Source organism: Acartia tonsa, chromosome 8 (assembly GCF_053477335.1).
Source record: "Acartia tonsa isolate MP-2025a chromosome 8, ASM5347733v1, whole genome shotgun sequence".
NCBI lineage: Eukaryota > Metazoa > Arthropoda > Copepoda > Calanoida > Acartiidae > Acartia > Acartia tonsa.
Genome location: NC_137267.1, coordinates 33,397,329 through 33,412,882, shown reverse-complemented (window position 1 = coordinate 33,412,882; position 15,554 = coordinate 33,397,329). Strand labels below are relative to the sequence as shown.

The following is a 15,554-nucleotide window of genomic DNA, read 5'->3' as shown; positions in this document are numbered from 1 at the left end:
TGATGATTTACCTATTTTACCAAGATTAATGTTTATTGTATGATACTGCTTTATAGTAATTTTTTCCCGATATCCAGTCAGAATTTTTGAGCTTCGCTACTTCGCTACTACGCTACACACATTGTTTAAATAACTGAAACCAGCTGACCTAATCACGATATACAAAATAATTGTTCAAAACTAACTCACGCCTCTCTTGAATATGAGCTTTGAAATTGTAAAAGTACCCAAATAGGTTATTAGTTTCAGACCAAACAGATTCACACAATCCTGCAAGTTCTGATATAAACAATATGAATATTACATTTATACAGTTTCTTTCCACATTTCCAAATTTATCTTTAACTCTCTAGTTAATCCAATTAAGGGGTCCCTTGTCATAGCTCAAAATATCAAAGCCTATTAAAGCCCAATTCAGTATTTTTTACAGTATTCAAATACGTGTTTAAGAGAAGTGTGAGGTGACTTAAACACGACACATAATAATTGCACTCGTGGGAGAATAATTATTTCAATTAATACGCACTAAAAAATGCATGTGGTTTTACCATAGCCACTTTTTTATAGTACATGAAAACATAAAAAATATTATTCCCCATTAATTTTTCTTCGCTTTAAACAAAGCTTAGATAGTTTTAAGAAATATAAACTCAATTATTTTTTATTCTTAATGAATAGGTTATTGTTTACAAAGGATAGAATTTTATAAATAATAATTTTAACGTTTATTTTTAATAAACAAAATTATTTTTAGAGAACCCAGCATACCTCAGCCACACATACGACATGCCCACCCTTGGGGCATATTTTTCACAATTATTGGCACAGTTCTCCTGGATTTTGATGCAGACGCCTGTCAGTCACCCTCCAGAGCTTACCTACTGGATGTCACTCTGCCAGGTAGAAACCTAAATTGACACACCATGGGATGACAGGGGACATTGGGCTGTTTATTACACTAGTCCCAAAAGTCTTATAATAACGTTTTCTTATTTGTTGGCTTGGGGACCTTTATTGAATTTTGATTGGTTTGTTTATTTAGTTGTTTGTCTAAAAGTTTCAAATGCTAATTGTTATCTACCGAAGGACTGATTTAGTGTATCATCATTAGGGATGTGCATCAATTTATCGGCTATTGTATTATCCCTTTAGATCTCTGGATGATCTATATATAGAATGGTCTTCGGACAACCACTCCATCGATTGTATGACCATTATCTGGAAGTCTATGAAGAGTTCCTCACTATGGGCAAAGCATTTTTACTTTAACCAGAGTTGAAGTAGACATTCTACTGAAAATAATACTCTTATTCTCCCGAGTACTTTTAATAGTTCTTGATTATTTAGTTTAACCTAGCAAACTTTTAACTTAGTCCAAACTTTTTAACCAATAATTTTAATTTACAAAAGTAGTAATTTTGTAATGAAAGATGTCTAAAGTAACATTGCAAACATATTCAGTTTTTGGTCTGTTGGAATTGGGATAAGAACCTGTTTACCTCTGACAACTAGCGGTCACTTTTAGTGAAGTAAATTGGATCTGGAGTAGTGGCTTATTGGAAAGAAACATTAATGAATATTGAATAATAAAAATCAGACATTTTTTTTAATTTAATTCAAATAACAACAATGTAATATTTTATTTTTTTTATTTTCAGAGGATCATGCTATTGGTCTGTCAACCTTTACCATCATGGCAGGACTGGGAGGATCTTTGGGCTATCTCATGGGGGCCATTGACTGGGGGTGGATAGGAATGGCATTTATTCATTAGTACATTAGTATGGTTTTTGGTTAGGAGTAGTTATATTGGCATTGCCCATGAAAATTTTGAAAAACTTCAGACCTTATAATCTTTCTTTAAGTCGTTTAAGACTGAATTTAAAAATACAAAAAAAAATTCTAAACTAATTTCTATTGAATTAATAAACTAAAGATTGAAATGAACGGTAAATAATTCCTAAATACTAATCTTCGTGTGGAATCCTTACTTTACTTAAAAATCAGGGATACAACAAAAAAATAAGGTTTAATATTTTCCTCAATTTAAAAAGTCAACCGGATAAAAATGTTTCTTAATCCCGTTAGAAAAAGAGTCAGCTTAAGTATTTTTCAAACACATGTGCAAAAAAATGTTAAAAAGTCATTATTACCAAATAAATACATGACAAACAATTATAATACTAATGAAAAATCCATATAAAATAGGAGCTTTATTCGGAGGTCACGTGAGGGCAGTGTTTAGCCTCGTGTTGGTCATCTTTATCTTCTGTGTCTTCACCACTCTCACCTCATTCAATGAGATCCCTCTAGATGTTTTGACTACTCCAGCTCTAAGGGTAAGCAAGCTGAGTTTTGACACTCAAAGAGCTTTGTTCCTTTAAAGTGAGAGGTTTCAAAGTTTTTTTTTTTTTTGGGGGGGGGGGTATACTAACGTACACTCAAAGTTCTGGGGGGGTAAACAACCCTTTTAAACCCCCCTCCGCTTTCTGGAAAATTTCTGTTCTAAAAAATCCCTTAATACTTTGGTTGGTATTGTTGTTCTTCATTTTGCTTCTGTAAACTCTTTTCTACATATTTATCTAACTTAATTTATTTTTAAAAAATTGTAAAAATTGTAATTGTATTATTGTAAAAAATGAGTAAACTTTTGTGAAGAATTTGACAGACAAGCTTATGTAATATTTAATTTTTACGGCTTCATGAAATAACAACGTTATACAGTATGCAAAATATTTATTGATTTTTAAAAGCTTTAGAATTCATTTAGGGCTACAAAAACCAGTCTTCATAGTTATTGAAGATTTAAAATAAATAGCCATTCTAAGACAAAGCAAACTTTTTTGCTTAGGAGTTAGTTTTAAAAAACTAAAATGGATGAGTAAGAGATTTTTTTACAATTTTGGAAACTAAAAAAGCTTAAATAATTTTCTTTATTTTTAGAAAGGGAAAGCAGCTGGAATATATGATGAATTACCAGGTAGGTAGTTAATTTTATATTTTTAATTTCATAAGTTTGATGCATTTTAGAAATGCAATTTTACAAATAACTTTTAAACTAAAAGCCTAAAAGCTTTCCTTGGGCCAATTTTAAGCTTATTATTGTTATTAACATAATTAATCAAACAAAATCACTTTGCAACAAAAAAAATACATTTTTTTGATTGATAAATAACAACCATATCAGGTGAAGATGAAGATTTGAAAAAAGAAGAGAAGGAAAAAAACAACAGCGGCAATCACGCACAATCAGAAGATGGCTATGGCGCAATCAATCAATCAAAACAAAAATCTGCTAATCCCTTCACATCTACAGTGAGTAATTAACCATATATTTTTTTTTCAAAAATTGATTTTAATGATAATTTTAGTGAAGGGTAGAAATAAAACGAGGCTGGAAAGGGAAGGGGAGAAAGGAAATTTTAACGAAAGGGGTGCTAATAAAAATTACCAACAGACAAACAAACATTTAGACACAAACACTTATAGAAAGCTTTTGCTAAAAAAATCTAAATTACTTTTTTTACTAGAACTTTGGAACAACAAATGAGAAAGAGAAAGAATTTCTTCAGGTGGCAGAAACTAATTTCAGCCAAGCTGTAAGTATTCCAACCATTTTACTCAAATATTTTCTCTGTGACAAGATATTTCTAAACTTTTTTTGTTGGTAAATTTGATGAGATTTTGTAAATAGTTTTTTGTTGTTGCTGTGGTTGTTTTAAAACATTTGCAAATCTAGCAAAATGTAAAGTTTTTTTATATCAACACTCATTAAGAAGCTATATATTTCATTTAAAATATATGCGTGGTAAGGCCGTTTACAGTAACCTTTTTTATATGATACATTTAAGAGTCCAGTACCGGTTGATTATACAGAAGAGTTGGATACTGCCGCCAGTGTTGCCAGCTTAAAACAATACTTGTGGTCCATTATTTATATGCCAGCCAGTCTGAGGTAAGCAGTGTTACCAGAAAGTTTAAATTATGTTGCCAGTATTAAATAACAATTAAGGTCCATTAATTAGATGCAAGTCAGTCTAATGTAAGTAAAGTTTCCAGATAGTCTAAAGTGTCTCCAGCATAAATAAATACTTCTGGCCCATTATTTTAATTCTTAGGCAAGCAGTGTTACTAGAAAGATTAAGGTCAGTGGTGTATCCAGTATTAAATAACAATTAAGATCCATTATTTAACTGCCAGCCAGTCTAAAGTAAGCAGTGTTACCAGATAGTTAAAGGCCAGAAGTGTTACCAGCTTGTCAATCTTGTTGAAAGTAATAAAAATACTTTTAGTTTACTCTATGCCAAATAGTCTAAAGTGAGCAGTGTTACCAGATAGTCTTTAGTCAACAGTGTTACCAGATAGTCTTTAGTCAACAGTGTTAACAGATAGTCTTGGGTATGCAGTGTTGCCAGTAGTAACCAATATTTATGGTTCATTATTTTTATGCTAGCTGGTTAAAGGTAAGCAGTGTTAACAGCTAGTCTTACCAGCTAGTCAACAGTGATTCCAGTATTAAACTTTAAAAAACTATTATTTATGTACCAAATGATTGAAAGTATTTAAGCCAAAATATTTGCAATGATTTAATCCTTTAGTCCCTTTCGTGACATCGCACCTTAAGGGGCGATTCTTCGTATTTTTCACAGTAGGTTTTCTCCTACTTCTAGCCCCTGCGGGGGGCTCTAACCCTGCGGGGCCAATTACCTAGCCCTGTGGGGCAATCACCTAACCCAATATAACCTAAAATAACCTATAAATAGCCATTTTAAAAATACGACAAATTAAATAGCCCCTTAAGGTGCGATGTCACGAAATGGACTATTCCCAAAGAATTTTGTAAATTAATGTGCTGCTTAACTGTTTAAAAAATCTACTAATTGATTGTAAACTTCATTTAGGTGGCTTTGTCTAACAAACCTGTTTTGCTGGAGTTCCTTGGTCTGCTACTCATTATACTTCACAGATTTTGTTGGCCAGGCTGTTTTCAAAGGAAATCCTCAGGTTGGCAAGTTTTAATATTATTTTCCAGTATCGCTTCGAAACCGATTAAAAGCTGGTGGACAGTGGCGTGCGAAGCACTTTGTCTAGGGGGGGGCATTTTGAAGATTTTGTAAAATTTTGCCCCCCCCTAAATCAAAGTGCCCCGGGGGGGCACTTTGCTTTAGGGGGGGGCATTTTGATTATATATACTAATTTTAAATAAGGGCGTTTTAAGGGGTGGGATTATTTGATTATGGGCCTTCTAGTCCTTATCCCTTCTTCCCCATCCCCCATCTCTTCCCCCCTCTCTTCTCCCCCATCCCTTCTCCCCACCCTGCAATGACCAAAGGGAAGGGAGCTAGAAAGCATCTTCGAAAAAAAAGTACAGAAGATAATTTAACCCCCCTTTTTGTTAAGTATTTCTTGATCTTTTTTTTTGGAAATTGGGAGAGTTTTGCTTTTTGTAGGGTAGGGGGCAAAAAGGGGCATTTTTGTTTACCAGGGGGGGGGGCAAAACGGGGCATTTTTCAACATTTAGGGGGGGCAGGGGGGCGGTCGCTAGGGGGGGGCAGGGGGGGGGGGGCGTTTTGGTCGCTAGGGGGGGGGGCGATTGCCCCAAACGCCCCCTTCGGTTCGCACGCCACTGCTCCTGCGTTTGTCATGGAACCCCAAAATATCTATTTGAGGAAGGGGATGTTATAAAATCTCAGCAGGAAGGATGAATAACCCCATTAAAAAAATTTTTTTTTGGGGGAAAAAAAGCAATCATTTTTGAAATAATTTACCAAAAATAAACCTAATATGTAGAACTGATTTTAAATATTTCTTTATTGTATGACAACAAGGATGACAACATCTATAAGTAGCAAAGCACAAAAAATCATTAATAAGAATATAGACAAGAAGATTTAAAGAGCATTAGTTAAAATAAATATATATTTTAGGTAGAAAAAGTCACAAATCCTTTTTCTTGTATGTTGTGTGATGACAGTCATAGTAAATTACATACTAGATGCTCAGAACAACGAGAGATTTTATTTTTTTGATATTATAATCCACAAAAAAATTTATTGTGCTATAAAATCCAAAGATATAAAGAACTTTGTAAAAAATAAAAAAAATACTTGTCCTTTCATCTACAGATATGAAAATCTCTTAGAAATATGGAAAACTTTGGGGTATAGTCTCTTTTGTGGCAACGCCTCTTAAGGGGCATTTCGTCGTATTTTCATAGTAGCTTTTAATAGTTTATTATAGGTTAAGTTAGGTCAGGTTAGGTGATTTTCCCGCAGGGTTAGGCAATTGGCCCCACAGGGGCTATAAATAGGGGAAAAGCTACTGTGAAAATATGAAGAAATTAAGAGGCAATGTCACGAAAGGGACTATACCCGAAATTTGATTTTGATACACTTAGCTACAAAAATTTTGTGAATTGGACCAAACAATGGGGGAATTGTGAAAGATACAAAATTGCCAAAAACGTCCTAAAAAGCAGCCGACCTCCAGAAATTTCTAATATCTAATTATACTCCATAATGTTGGGAGTGTTAACATTAAGTTTTAGCCTTCTATCTTTAATTGCAGTTAAGAAAATTACATTTCCCAATTAGCATTACAAACTGACAGCCATAGTTATTATAGAGAAGATAAAAAGTTATATCAACATATCCTACCCTCTTCAAATGGCAATTAAAAATATGTCAATTTTTCATGAAGTGGTGTTTTCAAGGATTTATTAGGGCAGTGTGCAAAGCGCACCGAAAAATATTTATTTCCTCTTTTAACTAAAATCAATTAACTACAACAAGAGTGACGTATTTTAACAAGTTAGGAATATAGAGTGTAGTTAGTTTTAAGGCTCTTTAATGAAAATTGCCATAAAAAAAACATGTCTTTTTGTAAGGGTATGTACACAAAAAAATTATAAACTTATCCTGAACATCATATGACATCATATATAGTTATTCATTTAGACAGACATACAATGTTGAAAAAAAGGATTAGATAAATATCAACGCTGTTTCATTTTTATTTAAATAACTTTTTGATTAAATATTTGATTTTTACAAATGTTTTTATACAATGTGATAAAAAGCAGAAACCAATTGGAAGGGCGCAAAGCGCAAATTTTTTTCTTCAAATATGCAGGGAGGAGGGAAGGTGTTTTAGGCTATTTATTACACTAGTCCCCAATATTTCATATAAACATTTTCTTATTCGTTAGCTCAACATCTTTTGGGACTTAAATGGAATATTTATTGGTTGGTTAATTAAGTTGAGTTTCCATACGTTTCATCCACTAATTGTAATCTACATAAGGGGTAATTTTGTGTATCATTATTGGGGATGTACAAAATTTCTTTGATAAAAGTTTATATTATACAAAAAAGATACTTCCTATTAAGGTTAAATGAATAGTAACAGTCTGTTTGGCGCGAAGCGCCAAAAAAATTTTTTGTTAAGTATTTCTTGATCTTTTTTTTTGGAAATTGGGAGAGTTTTGCTTTTTGTAGGGTAGGGGGCAAAAAGGGGCATTTTTGTTTACCAGGGGGGGGCAAAACGGGGCATTTTTCAACATTTAGGGGGGGGCAGGGGGGGCGGTCGCTAGGGGGGGGCAGGGGGGGCGTTTTGGTCGCTAGGGGGGGGCGATTGCCCCAAACGCCCCCTTCGGTTCGCACGCCACTGCTGGTGGATTAGAACTGTATCTTAGCCAGACTGAAAAATTATGTCTAGCGTATTATATCCAGTTTTTTACAAATATTAAAATGTACAATCATAAGATAAAAACCAGTTTTATTGGCCCGTGCCATCGGCATTTCGGGGCTAAAAAACTGATTTTAATCTTATAAATGTACATGTAAAGGTGTTTGTAATTTTATTAGAATTTGCATAAAAATATGTATTATATGATTATTTGCAGTCTTGTTACTACTCTTATAAAAGAGCTATTACAGATATAACATTTTTATAAAGTTTGTATTTATTCATTTTGTTTAGGCTGATGAAGGCAGCACAGCCCGGCAGCTGTACGATGATGGAGTCAGATTTGGATGCTGGGGAATGTCCCTCTACTCTCTCTCCTGCTCACTCTATTCATTCTTGCTGGGTAAGACATAATGTTATAGATTGTCCCTCTATTTTTTCTCCTGATCACTCTATTTATTCTTGCTGGGTAAGACATTGTGCTTAGGAAGGGAATGTTCCTCTATTCTCCTTATTGCTCACTCTATTAATTCTTGCTGGGTAAGACATTATGTTGGGGAATTTCCCTCTATTATCCCAGTTGCTCAATCTATTCATTCTAGATGTTTAAAACATTCTGCTGTCCCTCTATTTTTCCTGCTGCTCACTCTATTCATTCTTGCTAGGTAAGACATTATGATAAGGAATGTCCCTCTATTCTCTCTCCTGCTCACTCTATTCATTCTTGCTGGGTAAAACATTATGCTGGGGAATGGCCCTCTAAACTCATTCATGCTCACTCTATTGTAATAAGAATATCTTAGCAATGGTAATATTGTTTTTCACAATTAAAATATTATTTTAGATAAATTGATAAAAAGGTTTCGTGCTAAGCCTGTTTACATTGGTGGGCAGCTTGTCTACAGTACTGGAATGGTTTTCATGGCTCTCACTAGATCAAAGTAAGAATTTTATACTTCAACCTTGAATATTACAATTGGAGCAATGGACAGACATTAGGATTCATTTTCAGCCAAGCCATAAAGTCAATGAAATCATATGTTAATATTATTTTTTTTAGGTGGGGAGTACTCCTTTTCTCATTGAGTGCCGGAGTAATGTATTCAACCCTGTTCACTATGCCGTATCTTCTTGTGGCTCATTATCATGAAACTGACACGGTAATCATATTCATAATTAGCAAAAATATTTTAAATGTTAAGATTCCCTCACTGGGTCTGTATGTCGGTTATGCTTAGTTTATTCTACCTTATTCTTTAATATAAATTAGTAAGGGTTTTTCTCTGAAGCTTTAATCGTGTTAGGCTATATCATTTTCAGATTTTAGTTTAGGAAGATTTAAAGCTATTTTTAGTCCCTGGATGATAGGAAGATAGCTGCTAGTTTTCTATACCGTATCTGTTTGTTCCTCATTATCTTAAAGTGATAACTTTTACTATTTATAACATGTTATTGCTGTGCTACTTATGGATAAAATGATACTTGTTTTAGCTGCGCTACATAATTGTTATTGATATTAATTAATATATGACCTAACAAATAATGTTCCATATGCCCATACCATATAAATTATTATCTTCAATTCTCTAAAGACCATTCCTTTATCTAGAGCTCATAGAAAACAACAAAAATATTTTCCAGTATGGCTTTGAAACCGATTAATATCCGATGGATTAGATCTTGTTCTCCGTCATACTGAAAAGCCATAGCATCGTTTTACAGATAATTTTTCACAAATATTAAAATAAAAGTCATAAATTTGATATTAGTTTAGTTAGCCCGGGCCTTCGGCTCCATTTGGCTAACAAAACTGGTATTACTGGCTGTTTTGATATAGTTTGATGCATTGTATTGACACTTGTTGTTTTCATATTTAATCCCCGCCACACTCTTGAAAATAGTTCTCTCAGCTCCTATGAGACTTATTCATCTCTCAATTTTTAATCACAGTACAAAAAATAATTGCAAACTATTTATTTAACTGAAATTTCTTCTTATTATTTTACTTGCTTTGTACATTTTTCATTTAATGACGAAGTAATTTAGGTCAGCCTATTGAAAATTTAAATCTAAAGTAAAGATATTTATAGCATCTTTTTTCCACTGTGTTCTTTGTTCTTAAATAGTACTGAGAATGCAGCCCCTTATGCTTTTCTTTAAATATATTCTATTTTTACTGTTTTTTTTCATAGTGCCCTCGTTCTATCTGTTAAATGTGGTAGAAACAAAATTAACTTTAGACTTGAGTCTTCTAAAGATACTTTTATAGCTCCACCTCTATAGTATTTTTTTCACTGTGCCCTTTTAGCTGTTAAATGGTGTTGGGAATGAACCCCCCTCCCCTAGAGACTTGATTCTATTATACAGATATATTTAGACAATAATTACATTTCATTGTATCAATATAATATAATATATACCATTTGTAAACATAAATAACAACAAAGCATTTATTAAACTTTTGAGCTCTTATTATATCGACAAAAGACTTTGTATTCCTGTCATAGCAAGTAGTATGTCCATTAAGATCTTGCACACCACTGAACCGATAAAGTGCATATAGGTTTCAGGCAGTATTGGTTAGTTTAAACCATAATAAGATTTATGTTTGCTTGATTATAAAATTCACTGAATTAGAATGTCTAATTGTGCTTAAACTCCCTCCCCCCCCCCCCATTTCCAATCAATAAGTATTTAAATAACAGATCTATAGTATATACAGGTAACTACCTACCTCCCTTTTTTAATGACCCTTTTCGTCTGCTACCAAATTGTTTTCTGCTACTTGGCTACTTGGTGGCTACCAACACCATTGGATGATTTTCAAGGACCCAATTGAGAGTCGCCACAAGGACATTGTGATGGGAAGATATAGTTATTTAACCCCTTCCCCTTCTAGTGTTTTACTCTAATTTTTAGATAATGTCCATCGTAGCGTAATGGACAAAGAATATAGTTATGCAATATATATCTGTAAATCATGAAAATACATAGATAAATTTATATTCCCTTCATTGTGAAACTTATTACAAAAATTTTGATTTTCTAGAGTAAAAGTTTCAGGTTTATAAAAATATAAAATTGCGAGGAAATTGAATTATATAGAAAATACTTTTTTGTTAGAATGTTATTGATATTTTGTAAATAAAATTAATGTTTCTTTAAGAAGCTCTTTATATCTCCTTAAAAAAATGACGTCATACAATGAACAATGATAGCTAATACACTGACTAAATTACCAATGGAAGGCCAGTATACATTTTAATTGAACAATTGTTGGCCAGTATGCCGTCATTTTTTATAGGCACTATAAAAGCTCATATCTGTAAAGTTTTTCCTTTTAATACTTTAATTTTTAAATATTGCTATTCTTCTAATACCATGGCTAAAACATGAATTTAAACCCAATGTCCTTCCATATATCCCTGAAAGATTTATAGTTTGTAGCAGAGGATTAAAATATTCTATTATGCACTGTATTATATCTTAACTTTTCAGGAGCAAAGCTACTCTAGTCTTACAAATGTCCGTTTGTCTGAAGATTGTAATGACATTTTGAATAATTAATATTGTAGAGCTTTCAAAAATAGCTCCCACATTAGAAGTATATTGAAGGTTGTATGAATACCTGTGTCAACTTAAAGTAACATGTTTTGAATAGATTAAGACACTATTTAAAAAGGAATTTCAAGCAGAAACAGATTTTGGTTATATTTAGTTAAATTTTAAGTAAACAGTCTTATATGACTCAATCCGATAATACAAGTAACAAAATTATTAAGCAATGTAATTCCCCAAAACTAACAACAGCTTTTTATGTAATAGAATTATCTGATTTTTGGAATATTGATTTCTAGAACAACAAAGTACAATATTATAAGCGAAGCATCTCATTAATCAAGTCCTAAAATGTAGGTATGTCCTTAAATAGTATTCTGTGTTTAATCAGTTTTGCAACAAAATTACTTCACATTTTATATTCTGCTTATTCAGTTCTGACACCCAACTAGTCTTACAATTTTAGAGCTTTGGTTTTATGGATGTTGTCATCCTTGTTTATTTTAGATTCAATGTGAGGATAGTTGGTTCTTGAAGCAGATCAGAGAATTATTGGCGAGCATCAAGGACAGGCCTGGGGAACAGGTAACCATTTTTCTCGATGCTGTACGGATTGGTGCAAAAAATGGGGACAATTTTTAAATTGATTTGACGGGGCTGTTTATTTACGTCACAAGTGAGGGGAAAGAAAAGGGAAGGAGGAAAGAAACCCCTAGAAAAGAGATGGGGGTATGACGTCACACGCAAAAACAATTTGAAATTTGTCCCCATTTTTTGCACCAATACGTACAGCATCTATAACTATTTCTCTTTTATAACCATTCTTTCCTTGCCTATTGTTTTTCTAATTGTTCTGTTTAAATTGAAAATGTATTTTTAGAAAAATCATAAAAATAAGAAGACGTCACTATATTGCTTTTATTTGTTTTATGTAATTGATTTCTCTTAAATTGGAAATGACATTAATTAATTTGTAAAAAACATTTCAGAAAACCGAGACAAAGACACCTTTCACTGAACAAGTAAGAATTAAACATTTTTTTCAAACTAGGGCGAAAAGAAAAGAATTGCAGAAATTTATCAAAAATAACAAAAATATTTTGATTAAAGAATGCTAAATTTAATGCAGTAAAAGTCGAATAATATGATTGCCTTACTGAAAATTGATGGCAAAAATATGACAAAAAATCTGCAGCCTTTCAGATCTGTGTAGTTTTATCAAAGTATGAAAATATAACCTTGTACCTCTTGGGAGACCATATTAGAAGGCATACCTAACTTTTATAAGATTTCTGAAATCAGTTGGATAAACAATAAATGTATATGAATAGATTTTTAATCCAGACAACTTCCTGGCCCAAGTTGGAGTGACCCTTTTCGTTTGCTAGCAAATTGTACTTTGTTCTTTTGTAGGAACTAGGCTGTGATTTTATTTCCGACGAAATTAGCTGATTTTAAAGACTCAATACAAAATCGGAACAGGGTCCCCGCCCTGTGGGCAGAGTTACATATAGCTCATGCCCTCTCTATTCTTTTACTTTAATGGACAAACCTATTTACTTATCTACACAAATTTGTACTTTGTAAAACATAGGCTATATTTTATTAGACAAACAGGGCTAACTTTAATTTATTTCTAAATATCATTATTATCTGTATAGGTTCGTGGTATTGGTACAGACATTGCCATTGTGTCATGCATGGTTTTCCTGGCACAGTTCACCCTCAGTCTTTGCATGGGCTCCATAGTTGCAAGTACAGGTAAAAAAAATGATCTACACAGGCAAAGATAATTAATGCTTTTAAAGATAATTAATAAAAGTTGCACCATACTTTAGCCTAAACATGTTTTTAACTGCAAAGGCAAAAACAAATTAATAAAAGTTGCAAAATCCTTCAGCCTAAATTTGCTTAGAACTACAAAGGCAAAGGTAAAAAACAAAAGCTGCATCATCCTTCAGGCTATACATGCTTAGAACTGCAAGTAATAAGGTAAAAAATAATAGTTTTACCATCCTTCAGCCTAAACATGCTTAGAACTACAAAAACTAAGGTAAAAATTCAAAGTTGCAGCATCCTTCATCCTAAACATACCAAGAACTACAAAGACTAAGGTAAAAAATAAAAGTAGCACCATACTTCTGCCTGTACCAGCTTAGACCTGCAAAGGCAATGACAATTAATAAAAGTTGCACCATACTTCAGCTCAAACATACTTAGATCTACTAATGCTAAAGTTATTAATAAAAGTTGCACAATACTTCCGCCTAAAAATGTTTGGATCTACAAATATGAGGGTTATTCATTAAAGTGGCACAATACATGAACATTTTTTTCTATCTTATTTTCAGTTATTTACATAAAATATTTCATATTTATATCAAGTCAATAATATACATCTCACATATGTTATGGTTTTGATTTATTTTATTGATTTATATAAAGGCAAGTATGTGGTATTGGTTATATGTCATATACTGTAATAGACTGAGAAAAAACTTATAAGTGTACATTGTGTAATTGTATATATAAGCAGGGATCTAAAGGGATAAGACAATGGCCGATACATTGATGTACATTGTGTAGGTTAATGTACATCCCCAATGATGATAGACACAATAACCCCTCATGTAGTTTACAATTAGTGGTTGCAACTTTTAAACACTCAACTTAATGAACCAACCAATTAAAATTTTATAGTAGACCCCAAAGTTGTTGAGACAAGGAATAAGAAAACGTTATCAAAAAACTTTTGGGACAAGTGTAATAAACAGGCCAATGTCCCCTCCCACCCTGATATATTAGTGTTATATGATTTCATCAATTATCTATCTATTCACTTTAAGTACAATATTTGAATTAAATTTTCAAATATAGAAAATTTATTTTTGTTCATTTTACTACCCCTGATATTTACGAAAAAATAATGATCTATTCTATTTACCATTAACTATTTTTTTTATTATTTTAGGATCAACAGTTTCTGTGGTTATAGCCGCTAGTGTGCTCAGCTTCTGTGGCGCTATTTCAGCCAATTTTGTCTCATATCAGGATCTTTAATTGATCAACCTTTATCACTTGGTCGTTTATCTACATATCAATATATGGTTGAGTTATAAAATGGTTTTTAATATTTTTTTGTAATTTTTTTGCTAAGATGTTTAATGTTTGCTAAAGTTGGTGATTTTTTAGTAATTTAAGGGTTGTAATTTGCATTTTACCTAAATGTAAGACTACTATTATCTAGCACACTACTGTAACTGCTTTGTTTGTGCATGTACCTACCATTTTAATAATGTAAAATTTTCTACATTAGTCACATGACAATTCGTAAGGTTGCGTGATTTTTGAAGAAAATTTATATAAATTTAATTGAATTAGCAGCATTATCTTTTAACTTAATTGTGTATTTTAATGATAAAGTAAAAACATGTAATTGTACATTTAAGGACCTCTCTTGATATCTCTAAATAATTAGATATTATTTCTGAAAGTAAAGTTGATTTAAAGTACTCAGTAACATTGTTAAAATTTAAAAATCTTTATTTATGTAGTCTGTATTAAAGATATTTCTCTTTTATATGCTTTATTTTCACTTTTTTTATTTGTTAATACATGAAAGATGTATTTACAGGGTGTCATAAAAAATCAATTATACACAAAAAAAAGTTTATTATTTAGCTATACAATTATGATATATTCAGAAAATTAAATGATTTTTAAACATCATCAAGTCTACATTATGTTTTGTATTTTAATTTCAATCTGATTTATGATGTTCTGGACAATTTTTGCAAGGCACCCTGTATATTAGAATTAAGGTTGTATCATGTTTTGAAGGTCTCACTTTTTATAAATGCAAACTCATTAAACTTATTATGATATTGTAATTGTATTTAAATATTTATAAATTTCTTGATGTATGAATATGTAATCTTATATTATATGCAGTTGTAACGCGCTTTAATAAATAATCTTTTATAAATCAAATTTTATTTATTATATTTAAAAATGTTGATAAATTAAATTTTTCCAAATATAAACTGACTACTAAGGACAAAGTATCTAATGGGATAAGACAATGGCCGATAAATTGATGTGCATCTCCAATTATGGTACACAAAATCCCATCCTGTAGATAACAATAAGTAGTTAAAACGTTTAGACACTCAACTTAATGAGCCAACCAAAAAGTCCCTAAAGTTCAATAAAAGACCCCAAAATAATAAGCCAACTGATAAGAAACTGTGGGTATAGTCCCTTTCGTGGCAACGCCTCTTAAGGGGCGTTTCTTCATATTTTTACAGTAG

At 32.0% G+C, this 15,554-nt stretch overlaps 1 protein-coding gene across 2 annotated transcripts in view; it reads left to right on the top strand.

The window, feature by feature from the left end:
- lovit (loss of visual transmission) overlaps positions 1-15,231 on the top strand; it is a 34,183-nt gene extending 18,952 nt beyond the window's left edge. For both annotated transcript variants that reach the window (XM_080170159.1, XM_080170160.1), the window contains exons 12-26: positions 755-900; positions 1,659-1,756; positions 2,211-2,339; positions 2,944-2,980; positions 3,188-3,315; positions 3,531-3,599; positions 3,852-3,955; positions 4,902-5,004; positions 7,981-8,089; positions 8,531-8,627; positions 8,747-8,846; positions 11,752-11,829; positions 12,234-12,266; positions 12,906-13,005; positions 14,216-15,231. In XM_080170159.1, coding sequence (XP_080026285.1) covers positions 755-900; positions 1,659-1,756; positions 2,211-2,339; positions 2,944-2,980; positions 3,188-3,315; positions 3,531-3,599; positions 3,852-3,955; positions 4,902-5,004; positions 7,981-8,089; positions 8,531-8,627; positions 8,747-8,846; positions 11,752-11,829; positions 12,234-12,266; positions 12,906-13,005; positions 14,216-14,304 — 1,420 coding nt within the window. In that variant the 3' untranslated portion in view covers positions 14,305-15,231. The remainder of the gene's footprint in view (positions 1-754; positions 901-1,658; positions 1,757-2,210; positions 2,340-2,943; positions 2,981-3,187; positions 3,316-3,530; positions 3,600-3,851; positions 3,956-4,901; positions 5,005-7,980; positions 8,090-8,530; positions 8,628-8,746; positions 8,847-11,751; positions 11,830-12,233; positions 12,267-12,905; positions 13,006-14,215) is intronic.
- Positions 15,232-15,554: the final 323 nt, after the last annotated feature.